This window comes from Xyrauchen texanus, chromosome 41, assembly GCF_025860055.1.
Source record: "Xyrauchen texanus isolate HMW12.3.18 chromosome 41, RBS_HiC_50CHRs, whole genome shotgun sequence".
NCBI classification, from domain to species: Eukaryota; Metazoa; Chordata; class Actinopteri; order Cypriniformes; family Catostomidae; genus Xyrauchen; species Xyrauchen texanus.
The window spans coordinates 28,700,624-28,722,952 of NC_068316.1; the positions used below are offsets into that span (position 1 = coordinate 28,700,624).

The 22,329-nt window shown below is 36.9% G+C and overlaps 2 protein-coding genes across 12 annotated transcripts in view; one reads left to right on the forward strand and one right to left on the reverse strand.

Moving 5' to 3' along the window:
• The window catches only part of abi1a (abl-interactor 1a), a 72,893-nt gene extending 66,210 nt beyond the window's left edge, over positions 1-6,683 (reverse strand). For 2 of the 8 annotated variants that reach the window (XM_052113550.1, XM_052113554.1), the window contains exon 1: positions 6,417-6,678. In XM_052113550.1, coding sequence (XP_051969510.1) covers positions 6,417-6,533 — 117 coding nt within the window. In that variant the 5' untranslated portion in view covers positions 6,534-6,678. Of the gene's footprint in view, positions 1-6,416 lie in introns of all 8 variants that reach the window. The other 6 variants (XM_052113548.1, XM_052113551.1, XM_052113552.1 and 3 more) reach the window with 6 other exon arrangements.
• A 1,545-nt stretch (positions 6,684-8,228) lies between these two features.
• On the forward strand, positions 8,229-20,877 carry LOC127633972 (acyl-CoA-binding domain-containing protein 5A-like). Of its 4 annotated transcripts, none has more exons than XM_052113343.1 (13): positions 8,229-8,257; positions 8,596-8,705; positions 9,113-9,233; positions 9,826-9,898; positions 10,013-10,130; positions 12,189-12,383; positions 12,616-12,810; positions 12,946-13,031; positions 15,710-15,917; positions 16,157-16,356; positions 16,450-16,509; positions 18,787-18,896; positions 19,577-20,877. In XM_052113343.1, the coding sequence occupies exons 1-13, from the start codon at positions 8,244-8,246 to the stop codon at positions 19,587-19,589; spliced, it is 1,503 nt and encodes a 500-aa protein (XP_051969303.1). In that variant the 5' UTR covers positions 8,229-8,243; the 3' UTR covers positions 19,590-20,877. The 4 variants fall into 4 exon arrangements, with proteins under 4 accessions (XP_051969303.1, XP_051969304.1, XP_051969306.1 ...); XM_052113344.1 differs by having other exon boundaries at positions 18,790-18,896; XM_052113346.1 differs by lacking the exon at positions 8,229-8,257 and adding an exon at positions 8,272-8,294.
• Positions 20,878-22,329: the final 1,452 nt, after the last annotated feature.

Consider the following 22,329-nt stretch of genomic DNA (forward strand, 5'->3'; position numbering starts at 1 on the left):
TTCTGTCTCTCCCAGGGTAACTGCACTATCCTCTGACCTCGATTCTGTAAACACAGACATCTCGGAGGGGTGATTGTGTCCATTTCCATGGCAACTCAAAGACAACAAGGCAATGAATATTTAAAACACTAGCAGACTGTGCACACTGACTTAGTAATACCCAAAAATTAAAATGATGTCATCATTTACTCATCCGCATTTCAAATAGAGTGAATTGAAAATAGAAATGTACCTTTATTTTAGTCACATAAAAACAATAATGTCAAATATCTCTATTTTTGGAAATGTAAAAAGTAGTTTTTGGATTTCAGAAATGTAAGCAAATATTGTAATTTTGTCCCCACTCTGCAAAAATAGTAATAAACACTGATCTATGGCATTTCATATTTTGACTTTCATTATTATTTATCTTTACCAGTAAAAACAATTATAAAATAGATTCAGGGACCTTGTCTAGTCTTTTTGGAGTTTTTGTTGAGTTGTCAACACCAACTTATCTTGCGGTTTACATTCAATATAACCTCAATATTTTTAGATAACATATCTCAGCTTGAGCTTCCCACTTGCTTGTGAAATCGACTGGTGTGTGATGTTGGCACTGCAGAGGCATATTAAGGGTGGGTTTTAGGGCAACGCTGCAGAGTTATTGGCCCAGTGGTGGACAGATTGATTATGGTTGATAGCCCTGGCTCGCCCTGGCCCGATAGTGGAAAAGACATGCTTAAAAGCTCCTCAAATCCTCCTCTTGTGCTCTAAAGAAAAATGCAACAGCATATGTGGTTGAAACAACAAAGAGCCCATGGCACAGCAATCTGTCCTGGATGGCAAAATCCTTATCCAGATTCAATGAGTAAATGAAAGAGAAACACCACACCTATGAAGGCCACAGAACAAACAGTACGATAAGAAAGCTTAGATACACATGACCACAGCCTAGAAGATTCAAGTGTAGAACTAAATGATCATTACTATTATATGGAAAATCCACATCTCTACTTGGTTTGCTTCAGTCAGACTAGGCAAAAGGCACAGGCATATGAACTGAACCAGCAGCAATATCACCCTGCAGCTCTTGTGTGGTTGCCACTATAGCCAAGCAGGATTGAGCATGGCCAGTACCTGGATGGGATACCTCCTGGGGATAACCAAGGTTGCTACTGAAAGAGGTATTACGGAGGCCAGCAGGGGGTGCTCACCCTGTGGTCTGTGAGGGTCCTAATGCCCCAGCATAGTGACGGGGACACTATACTGCAAAAAGGCACTGTCTTTCAGATGAGATGTTAAACTGAGGTCCTGACTCCCTGTGGTCATTAAAAAAATCCCACGGCACTTCTCAAAGAGTAGGGGAGTAACCCTGGAGTCCTGGCCGAATTCCCCCCATTGGCCCTTATCTATCATGTCCTCCTAATAATAACCATCCCTGAATTGGCTACATCACTCTTACTCTCCTCTCCATCAATAGCTGGTGTGTGGTGAGCGTGTGGCGCACCATGACTGTCGTCCAGGTGGATGCTGCACACTGGTGGTGGTTGAGGAGATTCCCCCTTATACTCTGCAAAGTGCCTTAAGTGCCTAGAAAAGCGCTATATAAATGTAAGGAATTATTTTTATTATTAACTGGCACCTAAACTCAAGGGAATACAAGAACTAATGATAAAAAATAAAAAAAAAAAGAGGCTGACTGCTGTAGTATAAGTGTATCCATTTCACATTTCTGTGCGTGACAATTATGGTACATCACCTATTCAAAGACTGCATTCAAGTGCATTCTTTGTCTCTGTGTCCTGCTAGCTAAGCCAGGTGGCCCCATGTTCATTAATGCATCCTTGTCAGCATCCCGCCTGTCCGTGGAGGTTAAAGCAGAGTGTCTTTCACTATACGATTGGAACTGTTGCTGGCCAAACATGCAAATAGAGCTCTTGGGTACTCTAAACACATTACAGAAGGCATTGAATACCACATACAATAAAATAATGTATACATACAATCGATGCATTTCCATTAGGGATGTGCACAAGTAATCAACTATTTGAGTAATTGTTCTGCACCAGCTAGTGAACTAATAAAAATACTACTCGAAAATTGCAAAGAGACTTTTCTTTGCATATCAGCCTGCAGAGAGCAGCGATGAAAACTGTACTTCCCACTGGGAGGTGCTGTGTTGTGTCACCAAGGTGTTGGAAGAGAGAAGATTTGATGGTGTCTGTGTTTTTGAAAGCAAAGCCAAGTGTAGTAATACTTGTAATATTTGGAATCTTATTGAATTCTACACTGGTATTCGGAATACCAATGAAAAATGTGAAGCGGTACGAGAAACTCTGAAGATTATCAGACCAGTATGTGCATTAAATCTCTTAACACAGGCAGAGTGCATTTTATAAAAAAGACTTTCACCACTTTTTCTGAATAATAAAATGTGAAATTATAAAAATGTGATGGCCTATACACTTTATGGACTTAAGAGTTTATATAGTACGAGTATTACCCTGATGCCATCAGTATTGGTTTCTATGCAAGCTCCAGGTGTGTGAAAATATTTTTTATTATTATTATTATTATTATTATTATTATTATTATTATTATTATTAATGCTCAGTTTTTTCTTCCCAAAAGCATAGTTTGTTGAAGTTATCTTATTTTAACTTTTCTTCGTAACTTTTGCGAGCAATTATTTTTAACTCACATTTCAATTTTCAAGTAATCGATTACTCTTTTCTGTGGGTTTAAGTACTCGACTTCAAAATTACTTTAAAATGCCAATTCCTAATTTCCTAATGAAAGTGCCTCAAAGAAATATTTCACCCAAAAATGAACCCTTACGTTGATCTAAACCCATATCTGCCTACTCTTGTGGAAAACACAAAAGAAGAGGTTTATCACATGGTTCCAGGTGCTCTTTTCCATAAAACATGGGACAGAAGCTGTGGAGAAAAATAGCACCATAAAAGTAGTCCATATTACTTCTACGCTATATTTTCAAGATATACGATAGCTTGCATGTCGAACAGACAAAAATTCAAGTTGTTATTCATTGATAATATCACTCGCACTCCCGCATATTCAAACGGAGCATAGCGTTTGTTACGAGACATGCGATATGGAATGGTGTTTGACGTTACTCGGTACGTTGACATTCACTTTAAAAGTTCGATTTCAGTCCGACTAACCTAATTTGTTGTTTTTAAACATGTACACGTTTACTAACAGACCTAGATGTGATTGTAGCTGGGCATCGTCAAGCACGTATACATGCTAATATGACTACAGTTGGCTTAGCTTTTGTTTAAATATTCAAATTACGCATTGTGTCATGTATACATGGACAGACAGCTGAAAACTATAGCTCGGCTTTACAAAAACCTGCTGTAGTTTGATTATAATTGCACATCTAAATGTACATATACTATCATTAACCTGTCGCAGTGCATATTTACATTCTTTGTCAGAACATATGCCAATGAGAATGAGATTTGAGAGTTGGAGGGGAAGATTTTCAGCAAATAACTACTTAAATTTTGGTCTGATCCTCACATAAAGCTAAAATGAAGTCATGTGGACTAACTTTTATGAACATTCATGGCACATTTTGTCCTTTTGCGCTTGTGGTCACCAACCACTTTCATAGTATGGACAAGAGCAGTGTGCAAATTCTTCAAAATATTTCCTTTTTTTTATTCCACAGAAGAATGAAAGTCATACAGGGTTGGAACGACATGAGCATTTCATCTTTGCATAAACTGTCCCTTTAAATGTATTCTATGCACTGCATATGGGTTAAAAGGTCTCCGGATGTCATATGTGATCAAATCCAGACCAGAGGAACAACAACAGTTCCACATGCACACCACAAACAGCAGTGTGACCTATCCAGCCCCTGCAATAGACTATTAACTTCACAACACTCCTTAAATGCTTCACATGCCTAACACACGGCACGAGAAAGTGGGGCAGTGACTGTCCTGGTTACACAAACCCACTCCCAGCATCTGCTGCACCATCATAGCAACACAAGCTGTTGGTGCATCTCACCCCGCTCCCTAGTTTTCGATGTCATGAATTAGTATATTGTGAACACGAAATGATGCACTAGCAGGGGATCCACTAAACACTGGGGCTCTTTAGACATATTCACACTTAAAGGAAGTGCCTTCATCCTGAGCTCGGGCATTGATGTATAGAGGAAGATCACAGGGTGGAAAGAGCCACATGGTAGCCTACAGGCCATGCTGTTAATGAACACCAGACTTAGTCATCAGTTTCCCATCAGAGTCAATGCTCCTGTGGTCGCTGCTGTAGTATCGGTGCAACTCAAACGCATGTTCACTCATGCAGGTGATTTGGATGTCATTTTACACCAAACTTGATGGGCCACTTTCTGATCAGGTGCTGCGCTACCTGTCGAACAACTTTTTCTAAAGAAATTAGGACTCCATTAAATGCTGTTTATCTTAATAGTCCCTTTACACCTGAAGACCATTTTCTTTTATTTGTAGCTCAATCTCAGTGTTGTGTATCAAGATATTGGTTAGATTGACAGTGGTTACATATGACGCTGTAAATCGGTCAAGCATGAAAGGAAGTATTTTGCTTTCACTTTTTAAACTGTTCTCTCTTTCATAAACTTCATAAGAGTGCATGAACTCTTTCTTGACAAATCAAAAATGGAGATCTTCTTTCTAGCACTTTTGTTGTTGTGGTTCACACTTGATTTTTTTTTTAACTGTTTAAGTGTGTCTAGAAAGAGTCATACTGATAAATGGCCAATAGGCTAAACCTTAAATTACTCAATGTACTAAATCATTAATACTTAAATCCTGACAGTCAAAGCTCAGTGTGCTCTTACTGATGATTTTTTATATATATATATAAATATATATATATATATATAAATATATATATATAAAATAACTTGATTTTATATATATATATATATATATATATATATATATATATATACTATGATATATATATATATATATATATAAATAAGTATATTATAGAAATAGGATACATACTAATATTATAAAAACAAATTGTGGTAATGAATATATAATAAAAGAAAATTCGAGTTTTTTTTTTTTTCCAAACAAAAAAGATGCAAGTTAAAAAATGAGTTTGTATTTGTTATAATTATAATATTATATAGAAATATGTGAAAATACATAACATAAATTAAATAAAAATAATATAAAACAACATTGTATTATAAAGGATGATGATATTATACGTCATATATTATATAATACTATAAACACATTAGACAAATTATGTTAGCAATGAAATATGATTTTTCAAATATAATATAGATAACTAAATAAAACAAGTTTATATTTATTTTAAATAAGTCTAATAATATATTTAAAATTAATATTATAAAAATACAAATATGTTATAATATATATATATTTTCATAAATAACCCTTTATCTTTTATTTTAAGAAAATTATAAAAAGTACAATAGTTAATATTTATTATAAACAAGTGTATACATACATACACACATATATATATATATATATATACACACACACATACATACACACACGTTTGTGTGCAAATAATGTAATAAAAAAAATAAATGCAACAAATGAATTCATATTATAACAGCTAAATATTAGCCTAAGTTTATAATGAAATAAAAATACATTTTTTTCAAAAACATATAGTTTCATAAATCAGATGAATAAAGAAACAATAGGCTGACTTTGAAATGGCTACTAAAAAAAATTGGTCTGATTTAGCAATTTCATACAAGTTAAACTCAAACAGCCAGTTTACATAGTACATATCCAGCATGAGAGAGAGAGAGAGAGAGAGAGAGAGAGAGAGAGAGAGAGAGAGAGAGAGAGACTTTGAGTACATGTCAGCTTTGAAGGAAACTAATTAGTTCACAACACTTATTTAAGCAGATATGATTTAAGAGAAACACTCATCTATTAAACAGAACTCCAGCTCTACTCTCTGATCTCTCATATGACATATCAACACAATCCTCAGATCATATTCAATAGAACGATATCAATCTTACATTAGTTACTACAAGTCCGATCGGTTTCTGTAGTCAAGTTAGACTTAAATGCATCGAGGAAAACCTCAAATCATGCATTCTGAAGTTTGACACGGGGATTTGGTGGATATGTTCACAACTTTACATGTGTAAGTTACATAGTCTCCAGACACACCCTCAGTGTAAACGACACAAATCCTGTGTACGATCACAAATCTGATCAACAAAACATTTAAATATGACCAAGCTTCTAAAAGATCGACCACTTTAAGATCAAATCTCCACAAACGAGTCGTCCATTCCTTCTTTTCCTTTTAACAACCATATTTCCTGCCCGATCCCTCCAGCAACGCTCCGATCCCCGCTACAGAAGCACAGAAACACTCCGTTCAAACAAACACTCGCTTACCTGAACATAATTGTTTTCACAGTAGTCCGCGACCCTGGTGAGGTTCTGGTAACTCTCTAAGAGGGCTCCTTTACCGGCGGGAATTTCTTCCTCTAGTAACATCTGCAGCTCTGCCATCTTACATGTCTCCACAGACCTTACTCCTCTTCTCTCGGCTTTGATCGAGAGCTCGAGCTCAGTGCTGTTCCTCCTGCGGCCTCGCTTTCATAAGCGGATACAGTGATGCGGCGCGAAAGGAACGCTGGGAGTTGTAGTTGTGGGACTAGGGGACGTTCAGACCGAACACGTTCTTGCGCTGAATAAAATAACTAGACAGAGCAACGAATCCACAGTTTTCCAGACTAACCACACTGGTGGTGATGACTAAACATGATGATTTAATTTGCCTCTGGATTATTTTCTGGTTCCGGTCTCCATAAACTACCAATACAAGCAAGACTGGATCAACAACATTTTAAAATGAGTTTAGGCTCAACTTGTGCAGTTGGCTGTCATAACAACTAGTAGTTAATGATATCAGCTAACCTCGAACTATCGCTTCATGTAAGCTATCCACTCCTTACACTTTGACGGGTGAGGCACTCGTCGCATCTCTCAAATGACATCCATGTTTTATTTATTTATTTATTTATTTATTTATTTTACAAATGTAATACCCTAAACATAACATTATGCTGTAAAAACATGTGGCAATGCAAATGAAAAAATTGGAAGTAATTGGAAAAACAGGCTTCTGTTATAATTCGTGGGGGAAAAAGTCAGGGGGGAAAGTATAACAGAACACAGGTGATTTTTATGACTCGTGTTTTAACACCTAAAGTTCTTTTTAACTTGATTACCTAAAAAATGTGACACTTCCGTGCAAGAATTTTTGCAGAAATGGCTACATTAAAGAGAACTTCAACTGTTAATAATGTGTACATTTGTATTTGTTTTAGCATAAGTACGTGTAGCTGTGATCAGTCCCTTACAATTTACTGAGGGATGGAGAGCTTGGAAGTGATTCATGAAGCGTTACAATGCTATTTATGTGCCTATAACACAAAGTTTAAGAACATATATGTTTTATTCAGTCAGAGACAGTTAACGCCTTAAACCCCTTTGGGTAAGCCTGCGATGGAGAACTACATTTCCCATAATGCTATTTTCCACAATATTAAGGAGCATACACATCATGTTGAAATTACTATAATTATGAGATGGCAACTCCAAGAGAAACGGGATTGTGGTACTTGTAGTAAAAAAAATAAAAATAAATGCAGGGCTCATTCGTGAGATGCAGAAACAATAGCGAGACGTGGAGCAATATTGTCCATATAATGCATGTGTACACAGGAAAGTAATTGAAAAAAAAAACGCATTTGGACACATTTATGCAGAAACACACACGTTATAAATAACTTAAAATGTTAAAAATCGCATCTCGAGACACCTGCGTCCAGCTTTTTTTTTTTTTTTTGCGCAAAGGACACGTTTGGTGTGAATAGCCCCTCACAATGAACGTACTAATTATCTAAGTATAGCCTACTGATGTGTCTATCATACAAATTTTCCAAACAAAATTGTTTTGTTTAATAGTACGAGTCACATGTATTAATATAATCTCAGAAATTGCGGACAGACAGTACTCTTAAATCATAACCCCCCTTTGAATAAGATTACGACAGAAAACTACATTTCCCACAATACAATTTCCTGCAATGTTACTCGTAGGGCAGCAGAATTATGGCACTTGTAGGATTGAAATATCGTTGTCGCAAGATTTAATGAAGCTAAATTCTCTAAAAGAACTACAATTCCCAGCAAACACCCGACGAAGGCGTTCGAATGGGATCAGTCAGGTACGTATTTAGGAGATCTTCGTCTCCGGCACAGCAGGTATAACAGCAAATGGTAAAGTATCAAATGGTCGTGCTTATTTAAACGTCGTTTGGTCATTTATAATCCAGATTGAACTATAAATATCGCTTGAAATGGCGTTTTATGTAATGTTTCGATTGCCCTTGATTGGTTGCGACAAAAAAAAATTGTTTTTGGCTTTGTTTACACTTTGAAGGGTTTGTAATTATAAACAGACTCATTAACTTGTAATCAGGTTTACTGTAACTGTAACAAATCAAATCGCAATGCAAGGAGAACACGTAGCACCTCTCGATTAATAATATAACTTTGCTGGTAGGTTTAATCCAGAGCTTGTTGCAGTTGTCATGATGGATGGTGACGGCAATCCAGTCTGCGAGCTGAGGTTCAATGCTGCTGTCAAAGTGATACAAAGTTTACCTTCAAACGGTGAGTACTGGCCCATAAGACTATGATCATAGCTGGGTTCCTGTAAGTGTGCACTGTGTTGCATTGCAGCTGTAAAGGCGGTGCACGCGACCCCTCACCCACTTCGATTTGATTGCTGCAGTTTAATAATCAAACAGGTAATTAAGAAGGGGGCGCTATGCACAGGATCATATACTTGTTCAACTTCCATTGGTCAACACGATTAGCCTACATTCTGCCTGGCTTAGGTGCTTAAATAGCTAGTGTGTGTTGACTACTGGTCCTGATGAGTGTGTGAGTGTTGTACATAATGTATATGTAATGTAAATATATATATATATATATATATTTACAAGTAGAATGACTGACTTTTTTATGCCTTGTTGATACTAGGTTTCCCTGAAAAAGATTGTTTTCTTAATGTTCAGGTTCATTTCAACCTTCCCATGACATGATGCTGAAATTTTATAGCTACTACAAGCAAGCAACTCAAGGCCCCTGCAACATTCCCCGGCCAGGATTCTGGGACCCAGTTGGCAAAGCCAAATGGTATTGAACCAAATAGATGTCTAGATTTGTCCATTTGGATTTGTTACTAACACCATCACAAAATTGGTCTGTTTATTTGAGGGGCCTGACATGTAACTTCTGGCTTATCCAATGGCATGAGTTTGGGCGGGACAACTTGTTTGTTTGATTTGGCGCAGTTTGTTTTGATCTTTAAATCAGTCTAGATCATTTTGATCAGCGTCAATGACCTATTGAGAGTGAGCTGTTCATCCGTTGAAAGTTCAGTGAGATAACAGATCAGCGTTCGTATTATTAGTAACTTTCTGGAGTTCTGCATTTGTAACTTCTGCAAAAATGCTTTTAAAATCATTAAAGTTCAAAGTTTTATTGAGTTATTGGAGCTAATGCTTGTTGATCTGTATCAAATGCTCGGATGGGTCACGCTATTTTGTTCCACATGGGCCATTTCATTACGTTTCATCCTTTTATATCTACAGTGTTTTTGTGAGTCCTGAGAGTCACCTTGAAACTAGAGTTCCAGTTGTTGAGCATGAGATGGCAAAACATCATCGTTGACAAGCAGCTTATCATTGTAAAGTTCTCGCTGACCCTCTCTGGTGTTTGTGTTTAGGGATGCCTGGAATTCTCTGGGTGAAATGGCAAAGGAAGAGGCCATGACAGCCTACGTGGATGATTTGAAACTGGTAATTATGTTTTTTGGATTATTGAATGGTTTGAAAAGAGATTGTGGTATGACTTTAATGTAATCATTTGTGTTTCAGCTTTTCTGTAACATCAGCTTTTCTTTTCCTGAATAGATCCTAGAAAGTATGCCTGTGACGAATGAGGTGGAGGAGCTCCTGCAGGTTATGGGCCCATTTTACGAGCTTGTGGATGAGAAGAAGAAGATAACGCAAGTGTCAGATTTGAGCACAGGTAAAGTGACTTCAGGAAAAGACCTAAAAAGCCTTCACAGATGTTCACAATCTAATATTACATCTATTACATCTAGTAAATCCAAAGTAATGAAGATGTCTCTATAGCAGCAATTCTGACAAACTAGGGATACACAATATATCGGTGGTTTGATCGGTATTTAGATTATTAAATCTGTAGCATTTGGCTCACACCAAAGGCGTTTTTGCATCCATCCACACTGTTTTACCAATGTTTTTCAACTGTAATAATGTGCTATATCAGGGCTACTCAACTTCATCAACAAGTGGGCCAAATGGAAAAAATATTTGTGGCATGCGGGCCAACTAAAAAGCGCTTTCAAAATTGATTTATAACAGAGAGAGTAAATCGACCTGATACTAAAAATATCAATAGACAATAACCGCGAAGTTTGTTGTAGGTCCAATGATTTAAACTTTTGACTTTTCAAATCGCATGTTTTCTTGACCAAAATCTCCAAACACACATTTATCAGTTGTCTATTATTGTAGTCTTTTAATCTTCCCATTCCAACAAAATGACAGCTACTGATTATTTGTAGTGCAACCTCTTCCCTCTAAGCGCAAACAGACCCAAAACACGTAGGGCTGCACAATTAATCGAAAAACGAATCGCAATAACGATTACGGCTGCTACGATTATGTAATCGTGACAGCTGACGATTACAGCGTTCAATTTAAGTCTGCTCCTGTTGCATCAGTGGTTTCTATTTACAACATGTTTTTGCAGAGGTTGAGTATACTAACCAATCACTAACATGTCCGTTGAGCAATGAAACATCAATGGCCAATCAGAGCCGCTTAGATTAGTCCTCCATCCTATTAGCAATAATTCAATTTATTCTATACCATAGACATCCGTTTAAAATCATTTTTATTTGCCTTACCTTAAACATTATTGCAATATAAAATACAATATAATGCTTAAAAGATGCTTAAATGAAACTGGAGCGCAGCTCATATCCACCATCTAAATCTGCTACTCTGAAGAACCACACGGTTGCTTGCTTTGTGACATCATGGTAAGTTAATATTTTAATCGACATTAATAATCATGATTACAATAGCAATAATCGACAATTAGGATTTTTGCTATAATCGAGCAGCTCTAAGCGCAATCGTGAATTTCGAGGGATGGACTTGCGGTGGCGAAGAATTTCCCCTCGCGGATTTTGCGTCAAATTGATGCATGACGAATAGGAAGTTGCTTGGTTTGCTAGGATATCATTTTAGCGACAAGTTTAATTTTAACTTAACTTTCACAGAGTTTAAAGTGCACTATTAAATGGAGGCTGCTTGGTAATTAGTTTTTTGTTGGTTTCACACAAGCTCAATGTCTACCCACACGTTTCTGCTATACATTAAAATATTTGTTGAAAAGTGAAAAATTGAATGTTTCACTTGTTTCGCATGCCATTTTTTGTTTTAAATATTTGTAATATTTAAAAATGAAATATTTTTGTTTTACAATATCAGCCTTCATATTGGTTATCAGCCATAATATATTCAATAATAAATAATTAACAGCTATTGCTATCAGACAAAAGTTTTATATCATTGCGTTAGTTCCTTCTAAAAATGTCAGTTCAAATAAACAATTTGGCCATGTCAAAACTCTGCTACAGTTTAATTTGAAAATCCATATTTTCCAAACTTCTCACAGTCTATGGTTCATAATGAAAACTCTGATACATATTCATTCATACAGAATTATAGCGTCTTGTTTACATTTACTAACTAATAAACCTTTGTTTGGTGCTCAGCCCGCTTGGAAAGATTTGCTAGGCAACTTGAAGGCAAGTGAATACCAGTGTGTTCTCCCCTTAAATAATAGTGCTGTAATCCATGTGTCACCTTTGAAACCTCTGTTCACTCACTGTTGTTATTAGTTTAGATTGCTGGATGCAGTTACAGGTTATAGTTTTACCAGTAGATCTTTGCTTTCAGAGTCACATAGAGTAGTCCTATTAGTAGGGGCCTTTATTTGAGAATGCATCCCCAAAGCATCACCTTACATGTATGCTGTGCTATTCGCCAGGCTTTGGGAGCATGCTAACATCACCACCCAAAAGTGTCACTAAAAGTATCATCAGGACAATGGAGATGAACGGCAGTCTGAACAGTGAACCTGTAAAAACATCAGAGCTTCCAAACACTAAATCAATAGAGCTGGAAGACAGAGAAGATGATGAGGAAAGAGATGAAGACGAGGAAGTTAAAGAGCAGAAAAAAGGTAAAACCACTATTTTTATTATTATTGATAACTTTAGGATTAGGGAATTGAACAAAAACATGTGCGACAAATACGATACCTCAAATCATGTTGCTTGTTGAAGAAAGAAAGTATGCTTTATGTTTAAGTGTTCAGACATCTGTTTATCATCTGGTATGCGATAAAACTGGTAACAAAAACCCTTGATCCGAGACCTATCTTGGCATTGACACAAACTATGGTGTCTTTTTAGCCCCACAACCTAAGAAAAGGGCTTCAGCAGGGAGGCCAAAAGGACAGGTATCTAATGGCAGTATCGGGCAACATAAAGTATTAACCAATGGAACACATTGTGCTAAGTCTGATCAGAATGGGCAAGAGTGTGAAGAAGAAACTGAAAGCATTAACCATGATGGAGAGATCATAGAGGTCATTGGACATGTCAAAGGTGAGGAGAAGGACTTTGGAGGCAATCATTAATTTTTTATTAACATCGAAGTTTTTTGTGAAAGTAACAATATGTTCTGTAGCTACTTGGTGGAGTGATTTCATAAAGTTCAATTCATCTCTTTAATTGTGATAGAAAATGTGTCCAGTTCCCATCATGTAGCCAGTGACTCAGACAGTGAGGTGTACTGTGACTCTGTGGACCAGTTTGGTGCAGAAGAGGTAAGAAGAGGTTTACTCTTACACCGTGTCCAACCAGGCACAATGTGTTTAAGCAACGTAATAAATTTCTTCCAAATTAAAAGTTTTTGTCCTAACCAGCCATCGGTCACAAGTTTTGAGTAAGTGGTCAACTGATATGTGTCTTTCAATAATCGTTATGAGCGAAACATATTGCAGATGGCCAGTTTAATGCCAATATACACTCACCTAAAGGATTATTAGGAACACCTGTTCAATTTCTCATTAATGCAATTATCTAATCAACCAATCACATGGCAGTTGCTTCAATGCATTTAGGGGTGTGGTCCTGGTCAAGACAATCTCCTGAACTCCAAACTGAATGTCAGAATGGGAAAGAAAGGTGATTTAAGCAATTTTGAGCGTGGCATGGTTGTTGGTGCCAGACGGGCCGGTCTGAGTATTTCACAATCGGGTTTACAAAGAATGGTGTGAAAAGGGAAAAACATCCAGTATGCGGCAGTCCTGTGGGCGAAAATGCCTTGTTGATGCTAGAGGTCAGAGGAGAATGGGCCGACTGATTCAAGCTGATAGAAGAGCAACTTTGCCTGAAATAACCACTCGTTACAACCGAGGTATGCAGCAAAGCATTTGTGAAGCCACAACACCCACAACCTTGAGGCGGATGGGCTACAACAGCAGAAGTCCCCACCGGGTACCCATCCTCTGATGGCTACTTCCAGCAGGATAATGCACCATGTCACAAAGCTCGAATCATTTCAAATTGTTTTTTTGAACATGACAATGAGTTCACTGTACTAAAATGGCCCACACAGTCACCAGAGCTCAACCCAATAGAGCATCTTTGGGATGTGGTGGAACGGGAGCTTCGTGCCCCAGATGTGCATCCCACAAATCTCCATCAACTGCAAGATGCTATCCTATCAATATGGGCCAACATTTCTAAAGAATGCTTTCAGCACCTTGTTGAATCAATGCCACGTAGAATTAAGGCAGTTCTGAAGGCGAAAGGGGGTCAAACACAGTATTAGTATGGTGTTCCTAATAATCCTTCAGGTGAGTGTACATTTAGGGTTGTTTTTCAACCTTGAGCGATTTAAAGGTGCTGTTAGCGATTTTAGCCATTCTACTTCCACGAGACTAATCCATTGGATTAGCCATGCCCCCTCTTTCTAAAACCCTTCACTCCAAAGAAACCAAATTAGCTTTTTTGAGACTGCATCATGCAGAAACGGTTGTTAAAAAAACATTAGCAAAATACAACTGTTATGAACAACATGGCTTAAAAATGGCATTAAGTCTCAGTAATTTGCTGCAACTACAATACTATGAGAACATGCAAAACGATTGACCAGTCGAAAGCGTAATTTTTAATTTTTTTTTTTAAATAAAATGGCCAACTCTTTTGTCTTGGTGAGGGTCATTTCATAGCTAACATTAATATTCTGCTCCCATATTTACCTTGAATTTAAGATTTCATCAAACATCACTTATCTTATATTTCACATGCAATGCGAATTCGGGGTAATTGCAAAAATCTACTCATGTTGATTGGTATATTCTTAAGCAGTTTATGAGTTACACTGAAAAATGCCGTTTTATGCATTTACATGACCGCACATTGTCTGCATGTGAAATTGTCTGCCCTCCTCCTTGCCACAAGGTTTTTTTGCAATATGCGGCATTTTGAAACATCGTCAAATCAGAAATCAGTTTTTCTTAAACTATTTAAGGGATTAATACAAAGTGGTTTTAATGTCTATGTGGTCATGTAAACACATAAGCAACGTTCTTACAGGTTTTTGAAGAGTGTGCATGTGAGAGATTTTCTGGGAATACAGTGGGAAAAGGGAAAAGCACATATACCATAAAATATACCCTTTTAAACACCAATTTATCAACAATTTTATAGACAACTGTCCCTCATATCCTCGTATATGTGCTAAATTACACTGAGGCATACCCAGAGTTTCACGTAAGTGGGAAACCCCACTATTGCAGCGCAATTCCCCTGCAGGTCACGATGGTAAATTAAGAAAATAAACACAGAAACAACTCTGGAATATCTGGGAATAAAGCAAAGCAACAGAGAATAAAATAGCCAAGTCTTCCTCTGATGCCATGTTTGTTTTTTACACAAGCGTCGTGGGGAAATCACAATGCTGCTTACTGACCAAGCCGCATCTATATGGGAGTAGAAAGAAAGTTGAAAATGCAGTTTTTCTTGATTTTTGTTTTAATTTCAAATTGCCCGAAGATGAAGAAATACACATATACTCTATATTAAATCTAATTTAGTGTTAGCTAATTTGATTTTGAATTATAAAACATAAGTATATCAAAAGTAACGTACCTTTTGTACCAAGTCGATACTAATATAAAAACAGTGTAACAATATCTCCCTCAATTGACTTACTGCTTGAATTCAACACAATATTCACCAAAAAATTATTTAAAAGCTTCTGTAAATTGGCTAAGCGGCCCATACTGAAAATCTCATGGATAATATCTGTCCATGACTGTTTCTAATTGCATCACAGCTGAGTATTGACCATAAAATATGTTCTCATTTCCTGGGTGGTGGTGTCATTTTGCACTGCATTTTTGCTCTCAGTTAGGACATACAAATTTACTTGACACTGGAAACTCACAACTAGTCACATGAGGATTTATGCAGTGCCTTTATTTTTGGACTCAAGGGCTCTGAGTTTCACATAAACTACTCACAGGACGTAGCCGAGGAGAGCTACAGGGCACTGTCCTCCACAGAGGTATCACAGGATCAGCTGGAAAGGGAGGAGGGTGTACAGCATGGAGGAGAAGATGGCCGAAGCAGCAGAGGAGGGTCACAGAGACAGAACATTACTGTGAACAAAAGTAACAGTTCTGTGGTCAGAAGGGGAAGAGGTACAAACTACACAGCTAAATCCAGTAGCGATTACATTTAGGCTCTGTTCCAAAACCAAGTGAGATGCAAGCTAATAATGTGATACACTAATAAGCATAAAACCTACTTGGCAGACTAGGATTGGGATAAGGCCCTGAAGAGCAGTCCATCCAGGTATAAAACGTAATACCTGGTGAAATTGTGTTAGTTATCTACAGAATGTTGTTTGAGCTGGTTTGTTGTTTTTTGTGTGTATCAGGGTCCAGGTCACCGGCCTTTGGCTCCGGGTCAGTGAGACCACAGCAGGGCAGTGGGGGGGATGGGGAACGCTGGGGAAATGATGAAGCTACAATGGAAAATCTCAATGAACAGATCATCTGTGCTCTGGCCAGACTGCAGGACGATATGCAGAGTGTGTTAGAGAGACTTCACACGTTAGAAGCTCTTACAGCCTCTCAGGTTACAAACCAGCATCTTTTACTCCAGAAATGCGTCATATAAGAATAACACCGAAAAACTGCACAATTCAACTTTATTCATATCACCTTTCAGGCCAGATCCTTAGCCCTGCCATCTGACTACCTATCACCGCCTGCAAGCAAAACTAAGAAGGTACAGTCAGTTTAACAAATAAATTGTTTGTTTGTTTTGATTGATTATTGTTGTAGTTTTTGGTTAACAATGCTTTATAAGGATTGGTTTACCACTTCTTAAACCTAATTACTGTAATTATGTTTGCAGTGAGGGACTGAATTTTGTAAATGGAATGAAAAAATCATACATACTAATCCTCAGCAGCCAATTGCTCTTAGGGTACATATTGGTGTTCCATTCTATTTATTAAAACAAATCCCATGTTCTTTTAAAATGAAAAGTAGGTAGTTTACTAGTCATTTGGACCCTTTCTTAAATTTTACACAAGTGTCAACTAGAGGTAGACTGTGCTGATAATTGCTTTTTGGAACTGTCGGTTATCAATAAAAATCTTAAAAATCCATATTTTTTTATTCTTCTGTTTTTCTCTGTGGTCTTGTATGATTTGGGCGAACCATCTCTAGAGAGACAATAACCTTGATTTGATCAATGGCGTGAGTTGGGGACGGGACTATCTGTTTGTCTTATCAGTGGCAGATGGGGTGTGTATTCTAGCTACTTCCACATGAATCCGGATACATTTGAAAATGGCGTTTTCTTTTTAAAAACGCTCTCCATCCACACTGCTGTTTTAAGCGGTTTCCAAAAGTTGCTCATCCACACTGAAACTGTATGAATACTCTTAAATCCCCTTACAGCACATGCGAAAAATCACTGTTCCATGAACGGTCTGAAACGCAATCATCCTTTGTTCTGTCGCCAGACAGCAATTCTGAGTAAAGTTCTTGTCGTCTTTGTAGGAATGTTATGTGAAGGTTGTACAAAATAACATTTATCTTTAACAGTGCTCTCAAAGTGAGTGTCTGGTACAACAACAACACCACTACAACATGGGCCGCCATCTTGATTGTTTTGGTTAAATGGATCATGTGTCTGCCTCACATGACAACAAATATTTCATTGTGTTCAGATATGTGTTTCCCATCTACATATTGCGAAGACACCATTTTCAAATGAACCACTTGGGAGAGTTCTTGAAAAGCTCAGTTTTCGTTGTAAAATATCGCCAAAAAAAAAGTCTGTGTGGACGTAAGGCCAAAGCGTTGAGAAAAAGATGCATGTGGCCTCTGAAAGCTGTTTTGTGTTTCATACTTCAGCTTTAGTCCCTCTTTATGCACCAAATCTTTGAAATATTTTTTTCTGGTTATTATTTTGGTTGAACAATAAACTGAATTTGGCATTTTATTAATTTTGGGCTCCTCTAACCTTTGTGTCGGTGCCCATCCTAGCCAGGAATGACTTAAGATAATTTTTAACATTCCATTAATCAATTTTAAAAAATGTCGACCTCCACCTTAGTATCACTAATTCCACTATCAGGCTACCTCTAGTGTGAACTGCATTCATCTGTATTCATTCAACCCTGTATTTGCAAGACAATTGATCTAACAAATAGTTTTATTTACTTTAATAGTAATTATAAGTTTATCAATAACTACAAACTAACCGTTGGCACTCAAACTAGTTAGCCTTTTCTAAATGACAGCTTCATTTATGCTAAATCTGCCACCATGTTACTTGTAACCCGGTTAAGTCCCGTTCTCACTGCCAATTGTCATGTTGCTTGCCTTGTCCACATCTTGTCGCCAATGGTCACGGTCGCTCTTTCGCTGGAAGTTGCTCTGCTCTCATTGAAAATGAATGAGTGTCTCTTTGTCACTGGTGGGGTGAACAGGGCTTTACCCATTCTCCTTTTATTAGAATATTTACCCAAGGAATTTATGATTATTGCTAGAAAATAACAAAATCATACATATCAGGGTTTAAAATGTATATAAATGCACATTTTTGTCACAGGGCTGCAAAAATTGCAAACCTTATACACTAAATGTGACAAACAAAATTTTCTGAAGGTTAACAATCACTTTTTCACTGTACATGTTTAAAAAAAAAAGAAAAGAAATCTCCTCGATCCACGCACCACTTACCACACAACCTATTGAGAGCGAGAACCACTAATCACAACCACGAGAAGGTTGCCCAGTGTGACTTTACCCTCCCTAGCAACCAGGCCAATTTGGTTGCTTAGGAGAGCTGGCTGGAGTCGCTCAGCACACCCTGGATTTGAACTCGTGACTCCAGGGGTGGTAGTCGGAGTCAATACTTGCTGAGCTACACAGCCCCCCCCTTACCAGATTTGTTTTCTTAATTTTTCTGCAACTATTCAATGGACCATTTTTCTTGTTTTTTTGTTACATATTATATGAATGATGTATCTTTATTTGCACGTTTAAGAAGCTGTCCTGGTGGCCTTTTGATGTTTCTCCTGGAACTGTGGCCTTGGCTGTTATCTGGCCGTTTGTGGTGCAATGGCTCATTCGACTGTATCTGCAACGCAGGAGAAGGTAAGTTCTGTTAACGAAATATCCATACATACTATTTGTACTATTTCTGTAGTGAATACTATGTATTAATTGCACGTTTGACAATGTCACATCTAAATTTTAACGCCTCTTCATTATTTGATCAAACTGCGTAGAGTCAACATTTTTACAGAAAATGTAGTTTAAATAAAAAATGTTAATGTTTATGTCTGAGATGGTACCTGGATGCCACTCGCTGAATTATACATGCACCTAATGAGGTCATGTGACAGTCATGTACTGTAAAACTGATTGAATCCTGTATCCTTACATACTGCTTACTGTTTCACATACTGTACTTTTGTTTGTTTTTTAAATAGGCAATGTTTACACTGCGCAGTATGCTAGTTTTCCATTCCGAACATTGTTTAGGTGTTTGTGGTACCAGTGTTCGGTAAATTTCTCAAAGTAATTCACTATAAATAACTAATTACTTCTCTTTACTGATAAAAGTAAAAGTAATCACATTACTGATTACTTGTCATTTCTAAAACAAATGCAAAAAACATACATATGAACATAATAATGTAATGCATTACACTACTTTTCGTAACTAGAATATTTTGGGAAATGCTTTACGGAAGTAAAATGGGTGGTGAACATCACTTGATGTTGAATTGAACCACATGAAAGAGGTTTGATTTAAGTTTATCTTGTTGCAGAAAAATAAATTGAGAGGAATCACCTGCTTGTCCGACTTCTTTAAAGAGCTGAAGGAGAGCCGCCTTCCTCAATAAGAGGAGAGAGATGTTTCCTGTCTGTCTGTGATCTCTAACTCCTGCTTTTGCACTATGATGACGGCTCTAAGAATCTGAAAACAGAAAGACGTGAATGGATGCCATAGCAGCTTATGTTTTTTTTTTTATGTAACAAAATTTGCTAAGTGATAATCCTTTTTTTGGGTAATCAAAGGTAGCACTACGATCTTTCATTCTCATGATAGTTATGAAAATGTCGTGAAAATCCAAAGGGCATTAATTCATCATGTCACATATATAACTTTCAAAATTGCCCACATATAGCTGCTAAGTGTTAATACTGTAGCATAATGTAGGATGCACTGATAAGTACATTTCTGTTGAGTATTATTTTAATTCCTGGCAGGTTTTACAGAACCTGGGAACCATAATGGTTATAATTAGGGACCCCCTAAATTGTTGGAGGTATAACAAAAAAATAACACTTTACTTAACATGTTGATATTGTTTGCCCAAGTGAGCTATTGTGCTGATCAAACCCATAATCAAAAATGTTATATATGAAATGGACCCCTTGACTTGAAAATGTACAGAGCATTATAGGGCAATACAGTTTGCCAAAGTACTGTTTGTTCTTCATTCGCCCAATATCCCATCATGTATGCAATTAAAGATCTGATATAGGTCCATTGCAATAGCCTCAAAGTATTTGAACCCATTGCATAAGATCCACAAGTCCTCTTAAATGGTTGAATTGTGAAGCACTTTGTATGAATGTGAAGTGAAATATGTTTAAGATGTTTTAGAGCCCTAAAACTAATAAGGCTGAAAACTAATGAATAATTTACCAATGGCTGTTTGTTTGTTTTTTTAAAGTGAGAAATGCAAATGTTTTGTTTCATTGTAGTTGTAAATTAGTATGTTAATAATTCCTTTAATCTTGTATAGGAGAAAGATGTATGGGAAAGATGTATTCAGGAAATGCTAAGTCTTTTATTTGAATTGTACTATACTGTAACGTAGCATTGACATGTTTAATTGATGTCTGTAACTACTATGTACTACTTTTGAATCCTTTTGAATCATCTATAGAACAGAGTGTTTGATTGAAATGCTTTGTTCTGAAAACTTTAATCTTTTTATTGAACCATCATTACAGCTTTTGCTTAAATTTGTCCTCGGGTTAGAGGATCAATGCATGTTTCACTAATGTCACATAACATGTCATCCAATATTTTAGACTGATTCATTATTAAACACTTCTGAAAATCTAGACTGTTCATATTCTCATCTCAATATTTAATATAACACATTTACACCTGCATGTTGTTATTTATTTGGTTTTATTTGACCTGTTCTGATTTTCTTCTGCCTTAAACATGGCTGGATTTCAGATGCCCTAAACGCGTCAAACGCTAAACTGCTTAATAGTAGATGACACAAAAACAAAACAATTTAATTTACTTTTTAAGTAAATAAAAAGGTCATGATTTTCCCATTTCTACCAAGGAAATGTTTGAGCCATTTTGGCATTTTTTGGAAAATAACAGACTTTTTAGGCCATTGCCGCCATTACGCAATTGATTTTTTTAATGCAAACCTAAACCAAATTTTTTTTCAGAAACTTCCAAAGAAATATTTGGGCATGATCATGTAATTTAGGATATACTTTGAGGTTGTGATATATCCCTCGATGATGGCAAGCAGTCCGGGCCACAAAGCAGCCCAAAATCATGATGCTCCCTCCACCATACTTCACCATTAGGATGTTTTCATGCTGGAATTTGGTGCCATTTTAACACCATAGGTGGTGCTGCATATTCTTCCCAAACAATTCAACCTTTCCTAGTAGTGTTGTGGGGTGTCAAGATGGTGTTTGCCAGTGGAATGTTTTGCATATAGTAGATTCATGAACAGAGATATTAACTAGTTCCAATGATTCCTTCACATTTTAGCTGTCTCTCTTGGGTTCTTTTTTACCTCACCAAGCGTTCTGCGGTGTGCCCTTAGAGTAATCTTAGCCACTTCTAGGGAGAGTAGCTACAGTACTAAATCATCTCTATTTATAGACCATTTGTCTAACTGTGGCCAGATGGATATCTAATCTCTTCCAGGAACTTTTTCCATATTTATGCAAAGCAGCAATTCTTGATTGTAGGTCCACGTGCTCCACGTCAGCAAATGCTTCTTGTGAATAGCAAGCTCACAATTTGCTTTATACAAGTCAAAATAGCTCTAACCCACACCTCCAATCTCGTTTCATTAATTGGATGCCAGATTTGCCAACTCCTGACTCTAATTAGTTTTTGTTGATGTAATTTGCCGAGGGTTTCACATACTTTTTCCAACCTACACTGTGAATGTTTATTTATTCATTAGATACAAGAACAAGACAAAAATGTGTGTTATTACTTAAAACAGATTGTGTAACTTATTCTTAAAACCCAAGCAGAACAGTTTTCTCTGTGAATCTTGCGTAAAACCATTTGTACGAAATTGTCCCATTGAATGCAACAATTTATGTACAAATTGATTTACAAAGAATTTGTTCTGCTCATGTTTCGTGAAGGCATGATGTGCACATCGGGTGTTTTTCAGATGTTAAAATATGGTCTCCTGTCTCAAATATGCAAAGACAACTAAAAGCCAATTCACAAGTTAACACTGTGATGCCGTTTAGTGGCACTAGTGGCACCCTTCATTTTTAAGTATAGAAA

What these genes read in the sequence shown, in the direction of transcription:
- LOC127633972 (XM_052113343.1), top strand. An exon ending in AGTTAAAGAGCAGAAAAAAG is followed by an intron (nt 12,384 to 12,615) that starts GTAAAACCACTA and finishes GTGTCTTTTTAG; the next exon opens with CCCCACAACCTAAGAAAAGG. An exon ending in TGTGGTCAGAAGGGGAAGAG is followed by an intron (nt 15,918 to 16,156) that starts GTACAAACTACA and finishes TGTGTGTATCAG; the next exon opens with GGTCCAGGTCACCGGCCTTT.